This window comes from Haliotis rufescens, unplaced genomic scaffold (assembly GCF_023055435.1).
Source record: "Haliotis rufescens isolate VD_foot unplaced genomic scaffold, xgHalRufe1.0.p SCAF_20, whole genome shotgun sequence".
NCBI lineage: Eukaryota > Metazoa > Mollusca > Gastropoda > Lepetellida > Haliotidae > Haliotis > Haliotis rufescens.
In genome coordinates this window covers 7657340-7685299 of record NW_025963891.1, presented here as the reverse complement: position 1 = coordinate 7685299, position 27960 = coordinate 7657340, and the positions used below count along the sequence as shown (strand labels likewise).

Genomic DNA, 27960 nt, shown 5'->3' with positions numbered 1-27960 from the left:
ACCCTGCCTGACACTCGGCATTAAGGGAATTAACAAGGACTGGTTGGCTCAGAGTCATAATGTGTCTGAGTGGGGTCCATGGTAAACTGCAGCTCTCTGGGCATATGCTCTAACCACTAGGCCACAGAGGCAGTCTTTTGTTCATTAGGTAGCAGTTTAAAATTTTCATGTGAGATAAAAACATAAATTCTTAAGTTTGTGGATATGGGGTGACAACAGGCCAACAAGCCTACACAAAATGGCATCCTTTAAAATCACCTTTCCAGGGATTTACAGTGCAAGGTTATAAACAACAACTAATATTGTTATCTTTTCCTAAACACAACAAATGACATCTCCATTGTACTACAAACATGACCTGAGTGAAAAAGCCCCTAACATGACAAGCCTGCAAGCTCTGCTGTATCATAAGCTTTATAAATCATTGAGAAGTAGGATTCGCGTGATAAATGAGACTCTTTAAGGAGTTAGCATTTTCACTATTAAATTTGGGTGGGCGTTGGGGAGTATGTCTCAAAACTGACGTTTTCGTCACAAGTCTCATGTTTATTCAACATATTCACTTTGTCCCCCTTCCCTTCGGACATTATGTACTGGTTCAATGTAATCAAAACACCCCACGTCTTGACAGAAGGACACTGCCATAAACCCCAAGAGTGCTTCATCAATATTACCTGATAGAGGCAACATGATTGGTTGAAGTGTTATAAAATCAACTGATTGTGTTTACACCTGTGTTATACACCTGACATCTGCCTGTTGATAAACCAATAACTCACTGTGCCCGAAGTACCTAACAGGCTACTTGTACTGGTCATAAAGCATGCTGTGCTACACCCTCATCAAACCATGTATACTATAGTCAACACAATAAGAGCCTAAGGCACTTAAAAGTCGGAAAGGGACGGGGGATTATTTGAGATTAGTTCCAATTTGTTTCATAAAGGGAGCTTAACTGAGTGCTTAATGGTGCTTAATTGAAGAGAGACAGCATACCATGGTAATATATGTTGAGGGTATCACTGTACACAGCTGTGTGAATGTTGTTATATTCCAGTCACCCACCAGGGATAAACATAAATTCTACCATGACACTGAAGAATGCTAGATTTTGATTGGTTAAAAAGAGGTATCCTTTTTCCTACTGATACCTTTTTTTCAAATTTAGCCTTTACACACCAAAAAACCCATACATAAAGCATACATATCGATCAATATAAAATGGCTACTAAAGTGCTAAATCTTTCAGTTCCAAACTAAAATAAGAGGTATCTACTATACAGTGAGACTACATCAAATTTCAAAACACAGTAGGTTTATCTCCAAATTATTCTTCACGAGTCCAAACAAATCATCTGCTACAAAGCTGCCATTCACTTTAATGATACATGATGGTATATTGTCAACAAGGAAATGCTACTAGTCCTTCATGAGCTCTACTAGCCTTGGGCTAGCAGGCTTGTGATAATTTCAAACACTGCCCAAAGTCTAGCTGTATTTAAATAGTTGAGTAAAACGATGGTTGATAGCATGAGCAACAATGCCATATGGCTGATGATGACACACAATGTGACCCCCCAATCCTCGCTTAGTCAGCCTTTACCACAAATATAAGGTATTTGGGACCTATATCACCACTCTTTGTTTGTTGTTTAGAGCCACACTCAGCAATAGTCTGTACCACACAATCCAGTGATTGACATCATGAGCATCAATATCAATATAGACAATTAGGATACAATGACATGTATCAACCATGTCAGTGAGCCTGACCAACCGATCCTGTTAGTCGCCTCTCACGACAAGAAGAAATTGGGTTTTAACGTTGCTTTCATGCACTTATATTAGCACGATGTGTGTGTGTGTGTGTGTGTGTGTGTGTGTGTGTGTGTGTGTGTGTGTGTGTGTGTGTGTGTGTGCTGGTACTAGTGCTGGTAATGCCGATTTTAAATTGCTAGCCCACAGAGATACCATGCCACAGTTTAATATGAATACCTCATTCAGACACAGTATATGACTCCGAGACAACAGTCCTTTTTTTATCCGTTTAATGCTGAGCCAGAAAGGGTAACAACAAGTACCATCTTTTAATATAATTTAGTACAACGCAACCGGGTATCGAACCCCGACCGTCTGTGGGGGGACACTCTACCACTAGACCATGGAGGTGGTCTTTTTACGACAAGCATGGGTTGCTGAAGACCCGGACAGTCATGTGGAATACCACAGGTTCCCATGGGGGCATTTCTTAGAAAGGCAGGTGAGTTAGTTTTTACACAGCAGGAATAACAGAAAGTATGAACACCCTTTCCTCAGGAACAAAACCTAGGTCTTCAATATGACAAGCAAACACATGAACCAGTACAGATCACAGATCAAAACATAGAAACAGCGTTTCATTATTAATTTGGTATAACGTGCATGCATAATAGTCTCCCTATGACTTCGATAAACGTGGAAAATGATGAACAAATGGTTACTTATTCACCTTTTCAACATGATTTAACCCATCTATACACCACTACATCCTCATATTGTCAGCTCTTTGGACAATGTCTAAAATAGCACTTACATAGCCTCCAGAATATTATCTGTAGTACAGAGTTGTGTTGAAGGAAGTGTGGGCACGCATGTTTAATGTCCTGACAGAGACTGTGAGATAATACTACAGACATCCTGCCCATGGAGATAGGTGGAATACTCTAACATATCCTTCAGACAAATCATTCCAAATATGAAAGGCTAGATTATGATTAAAATTGTTGATAAAACTTGTATGTCAACTATTCAAGATGGATGCTGGTGGCCGACTGTATGATCTTGGTTTTTGAAACGCTTCACACTGGACCAGGTTCACTATCATCCTCTGGCACAGGTTGAGCATATTGACACATTTAACCATGGGATCCTACCCTGACACAACACTGAAGATATGGCCCGAAGCAAAGAATGGTGAATACACACAGTCAACCTATCAAAATTGTAACGCCTGAGAAAAATAATTTCCTGAACCTGTATCTGGCCAAGCCATTAGAACTGACACATTGATGCATTTTGACAGAAAGACAAATTAAAAAAATCATAACATAAGTTAACATTGTAAATAATTTTAAAAATACTACAATGTACCTCTATTACATCATTACCATAAATCCTGTATTTGGGCTGCAACCAAATCTTATTAAAATCAGATCTTACTTCTTGCTACCGCTAAACAAAGATCTGAGGACATCCCATTACAGGTCACGTCAGAATGACCTTTCATCTGACCAATCAGAGTGTCGCTTACCAGATCATGAAAGTGACAGTAGGGATGGGATTGTTTATCATGCAACCTCGAAGGATTTAAAACGGCGTATTCCGAACGACAGTTACAGGCTTTATGACTGAATCCATACAATCTAGGCCTTCTATTAGCCATGCCAATATGTTCATTTGTTCTGTTTTCAAATTTTTAATCGAGAATTTGTCTAATATATTTCAAAACGTAGTAGCCAGTTTGAAACTAGAGCCATAAGGCACAAGAAAACTGCCTTCTGATTGGCTAATGTTGACTTCTTGGCAGTCATTCCATTGGTCGGTCAAAATTCGCGAAAAGATCGGTCTGACATGAACCGTAATGGGATGTCCTCAGATCTTTGTTTAGCGGTAGTGAGAACTAAGATCTGATTTTAATGAAATTTGGGCTGCAACCACACTATAATTGGTGGGATAACCTAGCTGTAAAAGCATTCGCATGTCACAACCAAGGCCCAGGTTCTATTCTGCACATGGGTACATTTTCTGGGGATCTTGTGGGAATTTTGACAAAAGCAAAGTAAATTCATACTCATGATTTACTGAAATAATCTCATCTGTGACAGTGCTGAATACAGTGTAATCATCATGATTAGTGACAGTGTGAACAAGCTGTTATGCCATAGTCAGCTTGGGCCCATTTTCATAAAGCCAGCATAGCGCTATGACTGTCGTAAGTCTATGTTAAAGTTAATGAGTTACGGTAGTCGCAACTGTATGATCATGGGACCCTGGGTTCTGTTTCATAAAGCCAGCGTAGCGCTATGACTGTCTTAAGTCCATGTTAAAGTTTATGAGTTACGGTAGTCGCAACTGTATGATCATGGGACCCTGGGTTCTGTTTCATAAAGCCAGCGTAGCGCTATGACTGTCTTAAGTCCATGTTAAAGTTAATGAGTTACGGTAGTCGCAACTGTATGATCATGGGACCCTGGGTTCTGTTTCATAAAGCCAGCGTAGTGCTATGACTGTCTTAAGTCCATGTTAAAGTTAATGAGTTACGGTAGTCGCAACTGTATGATCATAGGACCCTGGGTTCTGTTTCATAAAGCCAGCGTAGCGCTATAACTGTCTTAAGTCCATGTTAAAGTTTATGAGTTACGGTAGTCGTAACTGTATGATCATGGGACCCTGGGTTCTGTTTCATAAAGCCAGCGTAGCGCTATGACTGTCATAAGTCCATGTTAATGTTTATGATGAACTGTATACAGTTTTCAATTAGATGAACTGCTAGAGGGCCAGCTCGGACAAATTGACATGTATCTTTACATGAAATCACTAAAAGTGAACTACATAAATAACAAATAGATCTTGATGAAACCTGGGTGTTCATCATAAAACATGTTTACTGTAGTATCTAGCTGTCTCACCCAGTCTGTGAAATGTTGACACCATCTGAAGAAGATTTCAAACAAACTGTTTTCTTCAGAATCAGACATAACACAAGATAGAGAATCACAATCTTATTTTGGCCTCAGCTGCTGGTATTCTTTAGGTTTTGAAGAAATATTGTGAACAGCATTACCACTATTATCTGAATGCCTACAAGCAGAGAAGATAGAGGTAATTATATATTCTTAAGACCCCATCTGCAACACTGCAATAACATAGGCCCTCTCTACATTTGTATTATCATTAATGGAACACCCAGCTGTATCACCAGGAACATGGAACACCCAGCTGTATCACCAGGAACACGGAACACCCAGCTGTATCACCAGGAACACGGAACACCCAGCTGTATCACCAGGAACATGGAACACCCAGCTGTATCACCAGGAACATGGCACACCCAGCTGTATCACCAGGAACATGGTACACACAGCTGTATCACTAGGAACATGGTACACCCAGCTGTATCACCAGGTACATGGTACACCCACCTGTATCACATGGTATCACAGTTAAGACACTAACTGTACCACCCAACAGTGGTCTGCCAGTTGTAGATATACCACCCAGCAGTGGTCTGCAAGTTGCAGAAGTACCACCCAACAGTGGTCTGCAAGTTGCAGAAGTACCACCCAACAGTGGTATGCAAGATGCAGACGTATCACATGGTATCACAGTTAAGACACTAACTGTACCACCCAACAGTGGTCTTCCAGTTGTAGATATACCACCCAGCAGTGGTCTGCAAGTTGCAGAAGTACCACCCAACAGTGGTATGCAAGCTGCAGACGTATCACATGGTATCACAGTTAAGACACTAACTGTACCACCCAACAGTGGTCTTCCAGTTGTAGATATACCACCCAGCAGTGGTCTGCAAGTTGCAGAAGTACCACCCAACAGTGGTATGCAAGCTGCAGACGTATCACATGGTATCACAGTTAAGACACTAACTGTACCACCCAGCAGTGCCACCAGATTTGCTTTTTCTTCTTCCTCTGTTATCATTGTGAAGCTCAGAATGTATCTTTTATAAGCATTTAGTTCAAACCTTTGGAAAGCATGCAATCACTGACAAAATAAAAACAACAACCGAAGAGCAAATTGTGATGCTGGGCAATCATGGCAGAATATCATAGTCAACATAGCTATGCTAAATAGATACAATTTCATATGACCAAACTTTAAGTGACCTTTGTTCAGTAAAATTGTTCTCACTGTCCAGATTGAGGTGAGGTGAGGTGAGGTGAAATTGGGTTTAACGTCGCATCCAAAAAATTATTGCACTTATATAGCGACGTGCATGCATGTGTGTGTGTGTGGCTGCTTGTACTAGTCCGGACTGATGCCAATTTATCGTGCTAGCTCATTGAGATACCATGCCGCAGTTTAACATGAATACCGCACTCAGACACAGTATACTGACTCTGAGGTGACCAGTCCTTGTTTTAGCCCCTTAATGCCGTGCATCAGACAGGGTAACAACAAGTACCATCTCTAAACGTCTTTGGGTATGACGCGGCCGGGGATCGAACCCCAGACTTTCCGCTCTCCAGGCGGAGGCTCTACCACAAGACCACGGAGGCGGTCCTGTCCAGATTGAGTAGGATGGAGTCATAATGCTGACACAGCAACTTGGAGGCATGCTTTCATTGTGTGATTGTGGTGGAGCAGTGGGCAGAAGCCAGACACAGGCATTTCTACAGGAGGAGGCCAGCGTACATGGTGTAAGGTGATATCACACAGCACTTGTTACATCAATGATGTGCCAGGATCATCTGTGTTCAGGAACTTCACAGAACATGGAGTGGAGTGGAGTGGTGTGAGAAATATTTACAATCTACTATATCTTCTTGGAATACTTTCTGTTTGAGTGAGTGAGTGAGTGAGTGAGTGAGTGAGTGAGTGAGTGAGTGAGTCAGGCATTACGCCGCTTCCAGCAATATTCCAGCAAAATAGCACGTGGGGGAGGCGGGGAGGAAACTAGAAACGGGCTTTATACATTGTTTCAATGTGGAATCGAACCCGGGCATTAGGTGTGATGAGCTAATGCTTTAACCACAAGGCTACCCCACCGGGTAGTAGAAATCAGCAAAATTCTATATAGTGCATCACTTTGCTTAACTGCCCAAAGAATTGGTCTGTAATCACAAAAGTTGGTGGTTGTGAACATTAAATAGATTTGCTTGTGTTCTAGATTTTGTTCCTGACAAGAGAATCATTGATGACTTCATTGTTGAATATATTTAAGAAATACTTCCATCATAAACCACAATAAAAAAAAACTATATTTCAAGTTGAGAAATCATAAGAAACAAACAGCATCATTGTCTGCAGACAAAGTATAAATGACAGAAATGATGACTTATGCCTTGATCAACTGTATCTTAGCTTCAAACACTGAGATAGTCCAATCCAGTACTTCACTCGACTCCATGAGATACCATGGCTGCCACTTGTTGCGTTGGTTCATCAGAAACAGCCTAGGTCAGCTAATAAAGACATCAGCCTCTATACTACACAAGGAAGTTTAGGGGAGGATTGACTGCTCCTGTCAGTCATACACTCACTGGCCCTTGGAGGTCTGACTTGGAAGAATTTCAGACAATCAAAGTTATGAAAAACACAGCCTCTCCAGCAAGATAGTGTTGTTGAGAGGTGTGAGCTTGAGATAAAATGTCAAAGAAGCTGAGTTCCCAGTTGAAATGGATCAAGCAACCCATAGAATTCATTGAGTCTCCCTTCTCCAAGTGAGAATGTGTTCAAAACAAGTGCCTACCAAACGAGACTCTTAAATCACTTTTCCAGAATAAGATTTAATACTCAAGGGTTCGTGAATGAGGTTAATGCTGCTTGTTTATGTTTCTTCAAGGGCTGATTAAATTCAACCATCATTTGCTTAAATCATCTGAAAGGTAATGAGAGCAATGAAATAGATAAGTTTGTTTCAATTGAAGCCAACGTAGTGAGTCAGTTGCCACTAGGCATACTCTAAGAGAGAAATTCCATACATTTCAGCAGAATACAAGCATGACAAATGGCCTGATGTAATGATCGCACATTCAACAGCTCTGCATGTAGCTTATCTTCCAAATCAGTCCCAGTATAAACAGCTGAGAGAAAATAAACATGATCCAACAAGTTGGGAAGGGAAAATAATCCCAGGGACCAACAAGCACTGCTTCCACTGCAAGGTTTGCGAGGGTCTGAGACTCCATGTCAACTATCTCACTTGGGGTCGAGGTGGGAGTAAATTGTTTTCTCTAATTATCTCGCTATCAAAATACAGTTGTCTAAACCAGCCCAACAGAGAGTAAATCAAACACTCACTTGATAGGGTGTGATTTATTGAGTCTATGCGGAGGCAATACCTGGGCTGTGATGGTGGCCTGGACATCAGGGTGCGTTGAGTGGCAAAGATAAAGGGATGGATGGAGGGTGGCAGAGATAGGAGGGAAGGAAGGTGGCAGAGATAGGAGGGAAGGAGGGTGGCAGAGATAGGAGGGAAGGTAAAAGAACTGAAACAGGAAGTAAAGAGATGGAGAGATGGAGGGGTGGATGGAGGGTGGCAGAGATAGAGTGAGTGAGAGTGAGTGAGTGAGTGAGTGGGTGAGTGAGTGAGTGAGTGAGTGCGTGCGTGCGTGCGTGCGTGCGTGCGTGCACGAGTGGGTGAGTGAGTGAGTGAGTGAAGTCCATGAGGGTTTGGTGCTGACAAATCAAGGATCATGATTAGAGCAAGAATGGGATTCGAACCCATAATTACTGGATCCTGGTATGCATCTCTGCTGATGCCTTGGACAACTGTGCCACCTGTGCCCTAAGTATCTTGTTAAATGGTGCTGCCGGGTCAGCAGATAGTCTATCATCTAATAAGGAAATGTAAGTGTACGTACAGGAGGAGGTTATCACTTTTTCCTGAAGCTGTGTCAACACAGATGTATGACTGATGGAGGATAAAGTGTACTGGTCATGAGTAGCAGGGCTATCACACTGACTCATTCTCCTTGCATCTCTATCTGTGTCAAGCTGTCCAGGAGGCCATGACTAATGTCACACTGACACCCTTAGCCAGGATGATAACCTTGGTGATAACCCATTGGCAGGACAATGTAATCCAGCGCTTTAGGGAGGCGTTGTTCCATCCCAGGAATACCAGCCTGAAGCAGGGGAGGAGTACTACCATGACTACAAACCCTGGAGTCAGTAATCCAAACATTTGGACAATATGACTGGGAAAGAAGCCATCAAGATTACACAGTTTGGCTGTTCTGTCTCTCCATTTCAGGGAGTGCAAGATAATTAACTGAACCAAGAAGAGCAAGTGTCAGCATAACCCACTGGGCCACCCTGTGCCCACTGATTGACTATGAAGCATCAAATATCAGAGATAAAATTTTACATGATGCAATATCATTATGTTCGGTTGGGCCAGAGAAGTGCATGAAATCTGCTTTGGCAGTGGGTGAGTGTGTGAGCATGGTTTGACGCCGCTTTTAGCAATAATCCAGCACTATCAAGGCGGGGGACACCACAAATCGGCTTCACACATTGTACCCATGTGGGCAATCACCCGGATCTTCGGTGTGACGAGCAAACGCTTTAACCACTAGGCTACCACATCGCCTCTGCTTTGGCAGACAATCCAGACTAACTCTTCTCTGGCATTGATGTTCTATACTTAGATGACTTGACTTAAGTCCTTCAGGGCAGCATTGTTGGAATAATTTGGTGCATGAGCATCACCAACTGTGCTGGTCAGACTTCCTGTGCTCACAATGGTTCTCCAGAACACATGTGTTTGAATAGGGAATGCTGTTGGAATTACTTAGTCAAGCACCTGCTCTGGAACTAAACCTAGCTAAAGAAGTTCATGCATGTATCTGTCAGCACAGACTTTCCACCGGAATCGTCTCATCACAGGTGTGTTTCTTTGTACATGGTTCAGAAGGGTGGGCGTCATGGAAAATGCATGGTACACCGATTATGCTTAACAAGGTTACGCCTCAGCTGCCATGATCTACAAATTGAAAGAGGCAGATACAGCAAGACTCCCGCTGAACAAGGATTGTAACCCCTGCAAGAAAAATGAAGTAGAAGTTGAAATTCACTTTCTTTTAAACTGAAAATTACTACTGCAGAGAATTAACCCATCATGACATGATGAAGCCAAATCTCTGGCAATGATACTAAATCCTCGCCATGTCACTGACAGATATGTTCTCCAAAAGATCTTCCCTCATTACTACATAACCTTTTCCTATAAATGCTGTTATCAACCCCCTTTATCTACTATGCTAGTCTTGCTATGTTGATTTTCTGTAAAACATGCTGTATCTGAAGCATATCGGTAGATTGTGTACCCTGCCCCTTGAGGGTCTTCAGTACAATAAATATCTTGAATCTTTAAAGTTTCAAGTATCCCCCATGACTAGCAGTGTCACCTCTTAACACTTGAAGAAGATAGTACAGTGGCTCTGTAGTTCACTTGGATATGTAATTCAAACATTTCAAAATTTCAACAAAGACTGTTACCAACCGCCTGTTAACAACAGCTGTCTGCATTGACATTCAAATAATTTTTTCATAAGTTTTGAGGTATAAATAAAGATGAAACAACTACATTTAAAAACTGTTTTGTAATCTGCAAATAAATTATTGATCAATTTCATTTTTCTCAAGTAACATATTTATTTTGTTGATTTTGTAACACTTCAACCTCATAATATAGAAACAGGATAACAGGTTGCACAAACAGTGAGGTGATGGGTTGAGGGTCACACGAGGGTCAAAATAGCATCTACACAGTGAGTGAGTGAGTTAGTGAGTATGGTTTTACACCGCTTTTAGCAATATTCCAGCAATATCACGGCGGGGGACACCGGAAATGGGCTTCACACATTGTCGGGAATAGAACCCGGGTCTTTGGCGACATCTAAACAGATATCTTATTGCCTGACAACAATTTCAAATGCTTGCAGTATAACGGATCAGATGACAAGAGTAGAAACTGTATAGAGACCACTGAATAATAGAAGCAGGAATGACATGCCTTATACCATGTACCGCCAACTGGGCAGTCAGTCTCTAGGCAGCCAAGGGTCTGTGGGGAGGGTTGAACTGTCTGCCATAATGGTATAATGATAGGAAATCAGTTGACAAGAGGTGTAACAGGACACTAAGGGTGACAGACAGACAGGGCTTCGGGCTGAGGAGGATGGTGCAAGGTTCCTGGAATCACAATAGTCCATGAAATAAAATATTTGTTTGTTTGTTGTTTAACGCCACAAGCAAGACATGCATCAACCAAATCAGCAAACCCGACCACCCGATTCCCTTAGTCGCCACTTACGACAAGCATAGTCAACATTAACGACAAGCATGTTTTGCTGAAGACCTATTCTATCCCGGATCTTCACGGATAAAAACAAGTGAGGACCATCTATAAAACAATCAGCCAACAGTTTTTTGGCATACCATGGTAAACAAAAAATGACATAAAACATTATAATAAAATCATAAGAATCCCCACCAAAATCAGAGTCTATTGTTTGATTCTGACTACATTATAAGCATGTGCTTATGAATCATTATCAAATAGTGATGATACCAGGTGTTTTTGTAAAAAAGACGAGTCAAACATATACGAAATGATCAAAAACATTGTTTTAACCAGTTTAACTATACATACAAGGGAAACCCATTACGCATTCACCATGTACACCAAAATACACTTTATGAGCAGTCCCAGTAAACACATAAAGTTTGCAAGTCTACTGTAAATGTATGAGAAGACTACAAAACCCAAATTTATTGGACCCTCCTGCTTAATACTTGAAATAGAGCTTCTCTATCAGTCAGAGGTCTTCACCTTGTACAACTGATGTCATTACAAGGAAAGAGACAGTGCCCTCACATATCCTGTACATATTGGCTAACATTGTATCATAGCCTTGATAAGCCTTGTCACAATCTAAAATACCTTCCTTGCTAGGCACATGGGATATGTGAATTATTGTCCGGATGATACGAAATATAACGCACTTCAATCACTGATTGATGAGGCTTAAGTGTATTTGTCTATGCTGTATAGCATTGTGCTGCCTGAAGGAGAATTCCTATGTCATATACTTGCAATAGGACTTAAGATTTCTAATATCAACATATTTGGTTTGAAGGTTCACTGCTTTATCATCATATTCAAATACTGTTGATATATTTGCTGGGAATAAGATTATACAATGCCGCTAACTGTTGAGAGCCGATCAAGACACTGATAGCTGGGTATAGTCCAAGCTGTACTAGCACACTGTCCATTGACACTTGGCAAGTCACATTTTTGGCAATCTTCTTAATACTCCCATATATTTCAACCATACATTCTGACTAGTATCATTTTCCAACTCATTTACTCCAGTGGAATTCTTTGAATCATACTTAAATTTCACTAATATGTTTTAGTCCTCAAGAGTCACCTGTCATAAGCATGGGTTGCTTGGGACCTGTATTCTTACACAGAACCTCCACGGGTGATGACAAAAGTACATTCTTCATCATCACGACGACAGCATACAATCTTTGCTGCACTAGGAAGTATAAGTGATTGAGTATGTGTTGTTCAATATGATTCCAGCTTGTCATCAATGGCCTGAAAATAATCAAGTCTGGACAAGGTAAACCTGTGGGTGATGATGTGACCACCCATTCCTCATTAGTAGGCTCTTACTCAAGCTTAGGGGTGACTACTTGGGGTTACTATACTAGTAGTGCAATAGTATTAAGGTAGTATTCTGAGCAACTTTATCTTTAAACTTCTAGCCTTATTCAACATGATGTTAAGCCTAAAATCATTCCAACCGGCTGTACTGAGTAAGTCCATAGGTGCATAGTAATTCTAACCGTATAACCGGCATGTCTAGATAAGGACACCAGACTTCTATAGGAATAATTTGATTGTATTATTTATATAATATAGAAATTATCATAAAAACTAAAAATTATTGCCTTAGAGGCTTGTGCAAGTCTAGTCAGTAGCTTGCTTGAGATGTTTTTGACATTTAGGGGTTCTTGTTCTGTAGCCTCAGTTTCTTAGCCTTTCTTTAATGAGGGCATGTTGAGTTTAGTCTGGGCCTGCAGCTTCTGAAGTCTGTGGGTCCTGATATAAGGGGGCAGCCCAGCAATTTATCTTATTTCAAACACTGGTCTAATGTAGATGAAATTTCTAAATATGTTCTGACTAAAGCAGGGGAGTGAGTGAGTGTGTGAGTTTTACGCCGCTTTTAGCAATATTCCAGCAATATCACGGCGGAGGACACCAGAAATGGGCTTCACACATTGTACCCATGTGGGGAATCGAACCCAGGTCTTCTTCGTGACGAGCGATCTCTTTAACCACTAGGCTACCCAACCACCTGGGAATTCATACGGGAGGAGGAGTGTAAAATCTAGGTACTGACTACCAACTGATTCTAGCTTGTTGGCACCACGCAATCAAATGTCAACATTATTTCAGGCTCAAAGATAAATGAAAATTCCTTCCCTAACTACTTGTGAAAAGAAAACAAACTTTGAGTTACAATTAGACAACTGGTTAGGAAGCAGTTCCCCAATCCACAGAAAAAGAATGTTGAAAGCATTTTTCCGGAATAACACTTCTTTATCACAATGATCATGATTACACCTGCTACATTTATCAAGGTGAGAGTGAGTTAACGAGCTAGGTCACATTACACTGGTACTGTAAGCCGACACAAATATAGCTATGATTCACAGGAAATTAACCTGGAGCATCCAAGTATTTTTCAAAGAGAAGAAAGTTATCCCACAGGTGAACATATTTTAGGAAAGAAGCTCTAACCTAATTTACCAATGTTTAGATTTGCTGGTGATGGAACACAGTGCCTACTGAAATTAACAAGAGCAACAATTGCCAATCAGTGGGTGTGTTTGAAAGACAAAACTGCAGCTGGAGGTATCAAAATAAACACTCATTTCAAGATTGAATGTATGGACTGTTGTATGGGAATGAAGGAGCACCAACATTCGTAAGCTTCACTTAGGACTGGGCCTTATGCCATTTCTTTATATATATTTGTTTATTTGTTTCTTATTTTCTTCAGCTTAAGATGATATTGCCAACAAAACAGAAGGAGAGCAATACTGACTTCAGGTTCCTAATGATGCAAAACAAACAGATGTTATGCAGTGCTATCACGGACAATAGTGTGTTCTGTTTTATTTACCATTTTTTTACCTAAAATTTAATATAATATAGGCATTCTTTGTTTAATAATAATGAGTTACATATGTGTTATCAGTTAGTAAAGAACTGGATTATACAGCTGTTAACCATGTACACTAATGTGAATGGTGATGTATTTTCAAGTAGAATTTGTTTGTTTGTTGTTTAATGCCTCACTCAGCAATATTTCACCTGTATGACATCATGAGCATTGATCTACACAATTGGAATATGAATACATCATCAAGCAAGTCGATCCCATTAATCCCCTTTTACAACAAGCATGTGATGCTGAAGCCCTATTCTAAGCTGGATCTTCACAGGGGGTATGTGTATATGAAACATCTGCAGAAGATCCCATGATTCCATGTATAGATGCTGGCTATCTTAGTGTTTCAGGGTGATAGGGTAGCCTAGAGTTCAAATCAGTTGCTCATCCAGTGAAGGGGCAGGCGGGTAGCCTAGTGGTTAAAGCGTTCGCTCATCACGCCGAAGACCCAGGTTTGATTCCCGACATGGGTACAATGTGTGAAGCCCATTTCTGGTGTCCTCCGCTGTGATGTTGCTGGAATATTACTAAAAACGGTGTAAAACCATACTCACTTACTCATCCATTGTTCGATTCCCCACATGGGTACAATGTGTGAAACCTATTTCTGGTGTTCCCCACTGTGATGGTGTTGGAATACTGCCCTAAGCGGTGTAAAACAATACTCACACACTCACTGTCATAGTATGTTTATGGTCACAACGTGTGACCTGGTGGTGGCATGGATAGATGCTCATGCTGTCAACCACTTGTTTGCCTGGCCAAGGTTTCATAATTTGATATAGCTGGCATATTATTGACTGGCACAAATCAACATTTACTCACTCACTCAGCAATACTACAGTTATTCCCTGTCACTCCACTATATGACTTAAAATTTGTTGAGCAAGGCCGCAATAAATTTTGACAATCTGTCTGCTTTCAAGATAAGAAATTTCCCAGTACCAAATAGGATCAAGGCTAAGGTAACTTTGTCTCCTGAGACTAATACTAAGCTATGGGCTCAGTAAATCAATTTAATGAGTGTCACCTAACGGTATAAGAGATATAATAAACATCTCATGTGAACCCAGAACTCCATTTCTTTTCAAACAACATATTTATTGCATCAAGCTCACAGAAATTTAATTTTGTAGCGAGCAACACTTTATTCTGGCATACACTTATCTGAACATAATGTCTACCAGAAGCTACATATTAACTCAAAATTACACCACATGATTTAGGAGTAACAAGAATTTAAACTGTGCCCCCACTTACATTTGATTCAGTAGGTGTGAGTGAGTCATGCGATGCTTAAATTTGCTGTTTATTATCTTTATAATGCAACAAGAGTTATGAGGCTTGTCTAAATATTGCTTGCACACCTATAAAATACTTCACAAAAACAGAACAATTGAAGGTTGGAGACAATCCGGAGAAACAAAGACGCTTAAGCCAAGGAACAACATGGTTACTGGCACCCAGTGTAATCCATCAAACTTAAATATACAAACTTTGTGTTCCCTAGTTGCCTTTCATCTTCCAATTTAATTTCAATATTAGCTTAAATAAACAAAGCCGTTGATAACAGAGGGACCTGGCCTGGACGCGTCTGTGTAAAACACCTGACTGGCTTGTGGTTATTGGTCATAAACTGGGGCAGAACACATTGCATTCTCTTCATCATGGCATTATGGTGTTTCAGAAACTCTGCATTGGGCTCAATTCACACAAACAGTTACCTAATAGCTTTTAATAATAATAATAATAATAATTTTATAATTTTATTATAATAATAATAATAATAATAATAATAACGATGACGATGATGATATTAATAATAATATAAATAATGCATTCATAATGTGCCAGATTCCATTCACCAAGTGAATGCTCATGAGGCTTCATGTTCAAACAATATTTCCCCAGTCAATAGATCGGTGTGCACTCAATTTTCTCAGCTCCCTAGGGAGTATACAACCAAAGTTGTGTGTGAGGTGCTACAAGGTTAACAGTCACGTTGTCATCTCGTCCTACTAGGTACCCATTCACTGCTGTGTGAACAGAAGCATAGTCACCTGTCTAAGGAGACCGCATGTAATTTGTGCTGACATGAGCATTATGTTATAAAGAGTATAAATGTGCTACCCAGGTTTCAGAGAGATGTTTTCATGCCTGGTATTTTGGAAGGCAATTTACGAGAACCTTGATGAGTGTAAGTTTCAGTCCCCTACATCGTCATGCAACGCTGGTGTAGATAAGTTACAATGTTGCAGGACTTACGTGTCATTCAAAATATCGTGTATATACTCAGGGCTCCATTTAGAACATGCATCGGTGCAACCTCTTATTGAAAAATGCAACCTAATATCAACATGCACCATGTGCATGTAAAACAAATTCAAAATTCAACTGATTTGTCCACACACAAAATCGACCTTTCAAAACACTTAATACCTCTACTGTTGTTTATCATACTACATCACCGATCACTAGTCCCTGTGTTATGTGTAATTTGTTATACTTTCTTGGTTTACTTTCATACAAGCATCCAATCAGGGTGATAGAAAAACATGTTCTTCAACTGTTATTATAAGATGCTTTTTTAAGATCAAAGGCACCAACTGTACTTTATCCCGCGATAAACTACACTTTTTGAGTTAAATAATGGGTTGACGTCACGGTGCTGTTCAAATTACCTTCCCCGTGATCTAACGTATCCTTGGTAACATCATTCTTTCATTATTGTCAAACAAGATGGCGCATCCACATCATTTATCGGTGAAATAGTTTCTTTAAACGTGTCAAATATTTGAATATTATTACCAGGGAAGAAATATGGCAAGATGATGTCAACCATCTCTCATGCAGGGTTTTCCCCAACATATTCAAACTATTGTGTCAGTGCTACAGCAGTCACAAAATTGGTTGGCGTTGGTGCCCTAGCAATTATCTGTCTCTCTAGACACAGGCATGAGCAATCCTTGAAAACTGTCACAACTACATGTACACCTGTGGCTTAACGTACAGCATTTAGCAGTATACAGCAGTCAAACAAAACGGACACTATTGCTCTTCCTCCGCAATGTTCTTCCCAGGGTGACGCCATATCACGCCCAAGGCTGTCGATTGACATTGGTTACAGTATCCTGTAGCGCAACCAGCTCAGTTATCACACTATTTCATGGCTTGCAGTTGCTGCCGTCTCCTAGTGTTGGAGACAGAGTTGCAACTTGTACAACCGAAAACACCTCAACTTACACTAACCAGCGACACTGAGCTTCGGCTACGTTTACATTAGCTCAGCCCCACAATGCACCTGTGGAATGTTTCGAGTCACATGATCATGATGAAATTAAAGTAAAAACTTAAATTTAAAAATCCTTCTTATTGCTGCATGGGTTTATGGATAAGAACACACTGAACGGATAATGAAATATGACCTGCTTAGATAATAAACTATCCATTTTAGTGGTGTTGTATAATGTTCAAAATGTAAATATGTCTCTTAAAGAAAGGGTACCAGGAATTAGGTGGATTCAGTCAGTGAGCCCTGTTCATGAATTTTCAATTTACAACACCACTCATTACAGGTTTCTTTTCAAACCCAGAGCTCCAGATAAGCTTTTGGTGTTGTGGGTATTTTACCCATGCATTTTAAAATCATTGGGTATCAGTAATTCTATCTGCGTATTCAAATTTTGGTTACCCACTAGTTTTTACACATGTGGGTATTTAAGATAAATATTTAAAAACACTATTCATCTAGTCCCTGCAAACTGGTGTCGTGTGGGTTCGAGAGCTTTATAGGACTCAAAAATACCACGATACTCCCACACGAAAGTGTGATGGCAAATGATCATGATGTAACTGTCATCGTGGAGTTTGGCAAGGTTGACGGAATGCCCGTTTATAATTTCAAAATAAGTTGCTGATTTGCTAATCGAATACGCAGGTTTACTTCACAATAATTTGATGATACTCACAAATTTTATTTTTGTAGCATATCTGTAATGTTCGTTGCGTATTTGATACGCTTGGATTATATTTTACTGCGTATTTCTGCATTTCTGATGCGTATTTCACGCAGATACGCAGCTTATATGGAGCTCTGCAAACCCATCTCTAATAAAGCACAAGGTTAGTCTTAAATTTGGCAATCACATTATAATCAGATCTTTGTTCTCGCTACTGCTAAACAAAGATCTGAGGACATCCCATTACTAGTCACGTCAGAACGATCTTGCACGAACTTTGCCCGACCAATGGAATGACTGACAAGAAGTCGACATTAGCTAGTCAGAAGGCAGCTTTCTTGTGCTTCACGGCAGTAATTTCAAACGCTTCGAAACATATTATGACAAATTCTCGAATAAAAATTTGAAACCTGTACAAAGCCGTTAAGCCCATAACTATCGTTCAGAATACCCCGTGTTTAAGTTTTCTAGGTTGCATGATAAGAAATCACATTCCGACTGTCACTTTCATGATCTTGTAAGCGAGGCTTTTATTGGTCGGATGAAAGGTCGTTCTGACGTGACCCCTAATGGGATGTCCTCAGATCTTTGTTTAGAGGTAACGAGAACTAAGATCTGATTTTGAATAGATTGTAAATTCGGCATCTTAGAAAAGAAATAAAGTTTGCTCTACCCCCATGTGTAGTGTAATAAAGTGTAGTTTTGCCCAGAACTATTATAATGTCAAATCCTTGTGATTTAACTATACTAGTTCAGGGCAAAGCATACTTTGTTACACCACACATGGGGTAGAGCAAACTTTATTTCTGAAATCACACTGTCAACATACACAGACCCATTGATACTTGTTGTCATGTTCATGCTTGATACCCTATATACCTCGGTGACCCTTCAATAATGACGTATCTATCATATATCTGCAGCAGGATCACCTATTATGCAGGGGATTTGACTTCAAAAACAACCTGAACATCATCTTAACGATCCTCTACGCTATTTCTGTAATTCTAAAAAACTACAACTTACCTTTTTTTGATTTTGCACCTATTTTTAATTTGGACGGCCATGTTATCTGAGTATTTGTTTCTTCCATAATCTGAAAAAAAGAAAACAATATAAGCTATCCAAATAGTTTCACAGATGGCATAGTTTACATAGCAACAGTTCCATGATATGCTCCACACCACTGAAAGTGAGGACCCTACAACGGTAGCCCCACTCTCTCCGAACTAACCAACCATGTTCACAGATGGTATAGTTTACATAGCAACAGTTCCATGAACTAACCAATCATGTTTAGAGTCATCTGGAACTTTCTCAGGCCTTCCTTTCTGGGAATACAACGACTTATTGGGCTTTCCTAGGATAACTCTTGGTTTTCTAATACCATTCCTGGGACATTCCTCATGTTATCATCAACTCAAAATGGAAACTGGTAGATATACAAGAAATTTTGCTCAGTTCTCACATCATGTTCCCATATCATAATTTTACATGAAATAGTACTGCATGTTATAAGATACCTCATTTATATGTACAATGTTCCTGTTAAGTTAACTTACAGGTCATATATTTGTAGTATATTTGTAGAATATTGCCACTGTTTCTATACGGAATGTTATGCAATAAATATCTTATCTTATCTATCACAGCTAATGAAGTACTGCAGCATCCTGATCACCATATAAAAGAGACCTCTGTGGAAGTTGTACTTACTCTTTGAAAAAACTCCTCAGCCCCTTCATCATCTTCATTTTCTGGGGCTGAAAGAAAAGATGATATTCATTAAAACACACAGCATAATTCACGCATGTCTAAAACAGTCCTATCACATAAACCTACTTTGTCCTAAATGTCTGGTTTGTTTGGTGTTTAAAGCCGCGCTCTGGAATATTCCAGCTATATGACGGTGGTCTGTAAATAATCGAGTCTGGACCAGACAATCTAGTGATTGACATAATGAGCATCAATCCACGCAATTGGGATACGATGACATGCATCAACCAAGTCAGCGAGCCTGACCACCCGATCCCGTTAGTCGCCTCCTATGACAAGTATGGCTTTCTAAAGGCCTATTCTAACCCGGATCTTCACAGGTCGTCCTAAATGTGGAAGTACTGTATTTAATCATTGACACTGTTACTGAATATCCAACTATAACATGTACTGATGTAATGATACCATGTTTGTTGGGTGACATAGCCGTGATGGCAGGCCAGTGAACGTGTCGCCTCTGATATTTTATGCATTATACAAAAAGCACCCAAAACACCACTGAAGTTACAATCAAACATTTTAGTTGTTTTTAAATTGAGTTATTTTTTAAACAATTTGTAAGGGATGGCTGAAAAATAAATAATACAAATTGTTCAGTTAATACATATGTCAGTTGTATGTATACCCACAAAAATTACACAGTTGACACATGTCATCTTATCGCACATGTCATCTAAAGCAGACAGGTCTTTGCACCTCCCACATAACACAATACTGTATTTTCAATTTCACAATCACATGTGTAGAAATATCCAAGTAATGACTTATTCAAACCGTTCAATATGAGTGCTGATGCGTCCATGTTCAAAAATAGATTTGTAAGCAAGTTCTGAAGACAGCTTTAGCTTCTTTAAGTCCACAGGTTAACTCTGCTTAAGACAAATAACTTAATTTAAAGTATCAGTCAAAGCATAATGAGGGGGACGTTTGAAAGAATCAGGGAATTTTTCCGACAGGTTTGTCTCCTTTTTTCAAACTTATCCCCGTAATTATATAGCCACACCATGTAAACTGAAACAGTGAAAGAGACTTGGTTTTCTCCAGCAATCATTCACGTCATAGTGTTTATATTCAGATACTACTGAATTGCTGGAGTGGTTAATCTCAACCTTTCATTGTTCACAGTTTTTGTAACCCTTTGTCTGTAGCCATCAACAAACTGATAACTCTACAGCAGTATCATTTTTCATCCAACTATCTTCAGGAATGAGAGAGTTGGCCACATGTTTAACGGTATTACTTCAGCTTGACAGGACAGACTCTCACAACTGCTAGTTAGTAACCTTTAAGATCTGGTGATGAGACCTATAAGCGTTTAGAAAACAACCTATTGGACTACAAGGCTACAAGGAATTACAGAGTATCTGTTTCAAGTGAATTTATTTTGAGTCATGTCAAGGAACTTAAGGCATTCATTTATGATGGACAGATACTGTGTAATTCAGGGTTGTGAGTTGTCTATTTTTTATAAGCCCATAGACGTTTAATTTGACAAAATGTATAAAATTGCAGTTTCCTGATCTCATGTGGAGACACCAGCACAGTTGAACATTGTCACATAAAATTGTTTGTGATGTCATTGTGGTCTTGAACAATTGATGATGACACCTTCAGTTATTTGTGACAATAAGTTCATATACTTCACGATGCCATGGGCCTCTTCGCAAACAATGAACACAGTGGAATGATTGGAAAAACTTGCCGATCAGCTTGGAGCAAAAATTATTAAGCTTGCTGAGAATACCTGAAAATAACTTCACCGTGCCCCTGTGTGTCATTTTAACTAATAATTATTGCCTTTAGAAACTTGTGCAAGTCTAGCAGTACTTAATCACTTCAACCAGGTGGCCACACATCCCCGGCCAGGTAGTCCTGCACCAGAACTATGGAATATCCGCATCTAATTTAATGAAAACCAGGTCTTTGGAATTTGCAAGTCTAGCCTTGAAATCAGCATCAGAATATGTATGTCTACTCTCCAAACTCTATCAGCAAGAAACATTGGATCACATATTCAAACACATATTGGTATCTTCCTAAAACCATGTGTGTATGATAGTCCATTTTGCCAATAAAGAATAATCTCCTGCATCAATTTCATCGCCTTTTCATCACCCAAACATCAAGTTCATTACTTATTACATGTTCGAAGCAAATGAGAAACAAAACATGAAAGACACTAATTATTTATTTATCTATTTTACTTCAACAACCATAATAAACAAAGACGATAATGCACGTAATAAGCATCTACTTTCATGATTGAAGTATGCTGAGGACGTATCGAAGGTATAAAGCAGTAACTGAGAACAGGAACACTGTACTCACTTTGTGTCCATTAATCAGGTCTGGACCACACAATCCAGTGATTGACATCATGAGCAACAATCACAGTCTATTGGGTTGGACGACACCCAATACAGTGTTTGACGATTTGGTGAGTATCAGCTCTTGCTGAATCAGTGAGTGGTTGAGTAAGTGGATGAGTGAGTGGTTTAGTGGTTGAGTGGTTGAGTGAGTGATTGAGTGGTTGAGTGAGTGGATGAGTGAGTGGCCGAGTGAGTGGTTGAGTGAGTGGTTGAGTGAGTGGTTTAGTGATTGAGTGGTTGAGTGAGTGATTGAGTGGTTGATTGAGTGGTTGAGTGAGTGGATGAGTGAGTGGCCGAGTGAGTGGTTGAGTGAGTGGTTGAGTGAGTGGTTTAGTGGTTGAGTGGTTGAGTGAGTGATTGAGTGGTTGATTGAGTGGTTGAGTGAGTGGATGAGTGAGTGGATGAGTGAGTGGCTGAGTGAGTGGTTGAGTGAGTGGTTTAGTGGTTGAGTGGTTGAGTGAGTGATTGAGTGGTTGATTGAGTGGTTGAGTGAGTGGTTGAGTGGTTGAGTGAGTGGATGAGTGAGTGGATGAGTGAGTGGTTGAGTGAGTGGTTCAGTGAGTGATTGAGTGAGTGGTTGAGTGGTTGAGTGAGTGGATGAGTGAGTGGTTGAGTGATTGGTTGAGTGAGTGGTTGAGTGAGTGGATGAGTGAGTGATTGAGTGAGTGGTTGAGTGAGTGGTTGAGTGAGTGGATGAGTGAGTGATTGAGTGAGTGGATGAGTGAGTGGATGAGTGAGTGGATGAGTGAGTGGTTGAGTGAGTGGTTGAGTGAGTGGTTGAGTGAGTGGTTGAGTGGTTGAGTGAGTGGTTGAGTGAGTGGATGAGTGAGTGGTTGAGTGAGTGGTTGAGTGAGTGGATGAGTGAGTGGTTGAGTGAGTGATTGAGTGAGTGGTTGAGTGGTTGAGTGAGTGGTTGAGTGGTTGAGTGAGTGTTTGAGTGAGTGGATGAGTGAGTGGTTGAGTGAGTGATTGAGTGAGTGGTTGAGTGGTTGAGTGAGTGGTTGAGTGAGTGGATGAGTGAGTGGATGAGTGAGTGGTTGAGTGAGTGGTTGAGTGAGTGATTGAGTGGTTGAGTGAGTGTCTGAGTGAGTGGTTGAGTGAGTGGTTAAGTGGTTGAGTGAGTGGATGAGTGAGTGGTTGATTGAGTGGTTGATTGAGTGGATGAGTGAGTGGATGAGTGAGTGGTTGAGTGAGTGGTTGAGTGAGTGGTTGAGTGAGTGGTTGAGTGAGTGGATGAGTGAGTGGCTGATTGAGTGGTTGAGTGAGTGGTTCAGTGGTTGAGTGAGTGGATGATTGAGTGGTTGATTGAGTGGATGAGTGAGTGGTTGAGTGAGTGGTTGAGTGAGTGGATGAGTGAGTGGATGAGTGAGTGGTTGAGTGAGTGGTTGAGTGAGTGGTTGAGTGGTTGAGTGAGTGATTGAGTGAGTGGTTGAGTGATTGGATGAGTGAGTGGTTGATTGAGTGGTTGAGTGAGTGGTTGAGTGGTTGAGTGAGTGGATGATTGAGTGGATGAGTGAGTGGATGAGTGAGTGGTTGAGTGAGTGGATGAGTGAGTGGTTGAGTGAGTGATTGAGTGAGTGGTTGAGTGGTTGAGTGAGTGGTTGAGTGAGTGGTTGAGTGAGTGGTTGAGTGAGTGGATGAGTGAGTGGATGAGTGAGTGGTTGAGTGAGTGGTTGAGTGAGTGATTGAGTGGTTGAGTGAGTGTCTGAGTGAGTGGTTGAGTGAGTGGTTAAGTGGTTGAGTGAGTGGATGAGTGAGTGGTTGATTGAGTCGATGAGTGAGTGGATGAGTGAGTGGTTGAGTGAGTGGTTAAGTGAGTGGTTGAGTGAGTGGATGAGTGAGTGGATGAGTGAGTGGTTGAGTGAGTGGTTGAGTGGTTGAGTGAGTGATTGAGTGAGTGGTTGAGTGAGTGGTTGAGTGAGTGGATGAGTGAGTGGTTGATTGAGTGGTTGAGTGAGTGGTTGAGTGGTTGAGTGAGTGGATGATTGAGTGGATGAGTGAGTGGATGAGTGAGTGGTTGAGTGAGTGGTTGAGTGAGTGGATGAGTGAGTGGATGAGTGGTTTAGTGAGTGGTTGAGTGAGTGATTGAGTGAGTGGTTGAGTGAGTGGTTGAGTGGTTGAGTGAGTGATTGAGTGAGTGGTTGAGTGAGTGGTTGAGTGAGTGGATGAGTGAGTGGTTGATTGAGTGGTTGAGTGAGTGGTTGAGTGGTTGAGTGAGTGGATGATTGAGTGGATGAGTGAGTGGATGAGTGAGTGGATGAGTGAGTGGTTGAGTGAGTGGATGAGTGGTTTAGTGAGTGGTTGAGTGAGTGATTGAGTGAGTGGTTGAGTGGTTGAGTGAGTGGTTGAGTGAGTGGTTGAGTGAGTGATTGAGTGAGTGGTTGAGTGGTTGAGTGAGTGGTTGAGTGAGTGGTTGAGTGAGTGGTTGAGTGAGTGGTTGAGTGGATGAGTGAGTGGTTGAGTGAGTGGTTCAGTGAGTGGTTGAGTGAGTGGATGAGTGAGTGGATGAGTGAGTGGTTGAGTGAGTGATTGAGTGAGTGGTTGAGTGGTTGAGTGAGTGGATGAGTGAGTGGTTGAGTGAGTGGTTGAGTGAGTGGTTGAGTGAGTGGATGAGTGAGTGGATGAGTGAGTGGTTGAGTGAGTGGCTGAGTGAGTGGCTGAGTGAGTGGTTGAGTGGTTGAGTGAGTGGTTGAGTGAGTGGTTGAGTGAGTGGTTGAGTGGTTGAGTGAGTGGTTGAGTGAGTGGTTGAGTGAGTGGTTGAGTGAGTGGTTGAGTGAGTGGTTGAGTGGTTGAGTGAGTGGTTGAGTGAGTGGTTGAGTGAGTGGTTGAGTGAGTGGTTGAGTGGATGAGTGAGTGGTTGAGTGAGTGGTTGAGTGAGTGGTTGAGTGAGTGGATGAGTGAGTGGATGAGTGAGTGGTTGAGTGAGTGATTGAGTGAGTGGTTGAGTGGTTGAGTGAGTGGATGAGTGAGTGGTTGAGTGAGTGGTTGAGTGAGTGGTTGAGTGAGTGGTTGAGTGAGTGGATGAGTGAGTGGATGAGTGAGTGGTTGAGTGAGTGGCTGAGTGAGTGGCTGAGTGAGTGGTTGAGTGGTTGAGTGAGTGGTTGAGTGAGTGGTTGAGTGGTTGAGTGGTTGAGTGAGTGGTTGAGTGAGTGGTTGAGTGAGTGGATGAGTGAGTGGTTGAGTGAGTGATTGAGTGAGTGGTTGAGTGAGTGGTTGAGTTAGTGGTTGAGTGAGTGGCTGAGTGAGTGGTTGAGTGGTTGAGTGAGTGGCTGAGTGAGTGGTTGAGTGGTTGAGTGAGTGGCTGAGTGAGTGGTTGAGTGGTTGAGTGAGTGGCTGAGTGAGTGGTTGAGTGAGTGGTTTAGTGGTTGAGTGGTTGAGTGAGTGATTGAGTGGTTGAGTGAGTGGTTTTGTGGTTGAGTGGTTGAGTGAGTGATTGAGTGGTTGAGTGAGTGGTTGAGTGAGTGGTTGAGTGGTTGAGTGAGTGGATGAGTGAGTGGTTGAGTGAGTGGTTGAGTGAGTGGATGAGTGAGTGGTTGAGTGAGTGATTGAGTGAGTGGTTGAGGGAGTGGATGAGTGAGTGGTTGAGTGAGGTGATGAGTGAGTGGATGAGTGAGTGGTTGAGTGAGTGGTTCAGTGAGTGATTGAGTGAGTGATTGAGTGAGTGGTTCAGTGGTTGAGTGAGTGGTTGAGTGAGTGGTTGAGTGAGTGGATGAATGAGTGGATGAGTGAGTGGTTGAGTGAGTGATTGAGTGAGTGGTTGAGTGAGTGGTTGAGTGAGTGGTTGAGTGAGTGGTTGAGTGAGTGGTTGAGTGGTTGAGTGAGTGATTGAATGAGTGGTTGAGTGAGTGGTTGAGTGAGTGGGTTGAGTGAGTGGTTGAGTGAGTGGTTGAGTAAGTGGATGAGTGTGTGACACTGCGACACTAGAAATGAGCTTCAAACATAGTACCCATGTGGGGAATCAAACCCAGGACTTCGGCGTCACACGCAAAAGCATTATCTACCCCACATCTTCACAACATTAGACATTCCATCTGTATAGCCCCGTGAAGATTCCGGGGTAGAATAGGTCTTCAGCAACCCATGCTTGCTGTAAAAGGTGACTATGCTTGTCGTAAAAGGCGACTAACGGGATCGGGTGTTCAGGCACGCTGACTTGGTTGATACATGTCATCGATCCCAATGGCGTGGATCGATGCTCATGATATCAATCACTGGATTGTCTGGTCCAGGCTCGATGATTTACAGACCGCCGTCATATAGCTGGAATATTGCTGAGTGCGGCGTAAAACAACAAACCAAACCAAACCATCTCTATAGTTGAAACCAAGGACAATGTCATCGACTGCCTTGGACAATATTTCACAAAGCCAGAATTAGCAACTACTTAAGGCTGAAGTACAGTGCACCTTTACATCAGTATCTGTATTTGTAATTTGTATCAACGTAAAAAATAAAAGGGAAGTAAAAAAAAGTTTAAAATGACAATAGACAGATGATAGACAGAGAGATAGCTAGAATGATAACATAGATAATTCTATTTTACATGCCAAAAGAAAAATCCAAACAAATGGAAAGCAATGACAGAAAAACCTACATCCACAAATCATTGCAGTGATACTGTAAAATATTATTTGAAGGAAAGCAATGATATTATACTTGATAAAACCAAACCAAACATGAACTTACTCCACATGCTTAACATGCCAGTTATGGCCGGTTCATGATTCATGTCAATACATTAGAGCCACAGCTAAATACTAGCTTTAGGGGTGTCACGATAAATCGAAATACCGATATATTGCTATTGGTAAACACTTAAAGTCAATAAATCGATTCATAAATCAGTTTCCTATCAATAGTATCGATCAATAGTATCGATAGTTTCGATTGTATTCACCATATTAATAAAATACATGCAATGCTGTTCAAATTTGTTTTTTCTTTTGATCATGAGTGGTAGTAATTTACACATGGTAATGTGGACATTTCTTTGTCTTAAATTATTAGGGTATAGAAAAAACAAATCAGTCATATCTCAAACTTTACTTTATATTTGTTGTTTTGGTTATCACATTCAAAGGAAACTTCAGTTCCATGGTTAAATTCAACTCTAAAATCCATCTAAAATGATACACTGAAAACTTGACATTTATCGCAATAGTTGTCTGCAATATCAAGTTATCGCAATTAATTCTTTCAACATCAATAGTTATCGCAATAGTGATTTCCAGACCTATAGGCACCCTACTAATCTTCTTATACACCATAATCAGCCCCACAAATACCCATCAACAACTGCCAGTGACAGACCATGCACGAAGGTCACATAGAGCTGAGATATACACAACCATAGCATGTTTATTTCCATTCATTACATGTCTGCAAAGCACGTCATTATTGAAATGGAGAGCTACTGACGTGATATATACAACACTCAGTGTATAAACCAGTGCCAGCCTTGGCCTACATTCAGAAAACAAGCTTGTCTTTGATAGAAGTCTCCGATAGTTATCACTATTTTGAAATTTAATCCCTTAAGGTTATCGTCCTAGCGCAATAATTCAAGATTTTGGTAATTCTGGTGTATGAAGTATACTTTGGTGGTGTAGCCATTTCTCACTCAACATATAAACACGGTAACTTAATTTCGTGGAACATGCACCAGAGGCAAGGTCTGTTCTGTTTATAGCGAACTAACAAGGAAATCGTTCTTTCCAATCTAAACAATTAGTTCAGGTAGCAAGAAATAAATATTACCATGATTACTAAGACCAGGCTTTGTAGATGTTACTGATACGTGAAATTCTTATCACCAGATCTCTTATCTGATCTGATTTCTAATGAGAATGGGCAGGAACACATGTCGGGGCCACCTCGCCT

At 40.8% G+C, this 27960-nt stretch overlaps 1 protein-coding gene across 1 annotated transcript in view; it reads right to left on the bottom strand.

Moving 5' to 3' along the window:
• Positions 1 to 27960, bottom strand: part of LOC124129076 (protein bicaudal C homolog 1-B-like) — a 153064-nt gene that overhangs the window by 86500 nt on the left and 38604 nt on the right. The window contains exons 2-3 of the mRNA XM_048400810.1: positions 19652 to 19698; positions 18962 to 19031 (exon numbers count right to left, since the gene is read on the bottom strand). Coding sequence (XP_048256767.1) covers positions 18962 to 19031; positions 19652 to 19698 — 117 coding nt within the window. The remainder of the gene's footprint in view (positions 1 to 18961; positions 19032 to 19651; positions 19699 to 27960) is intronic.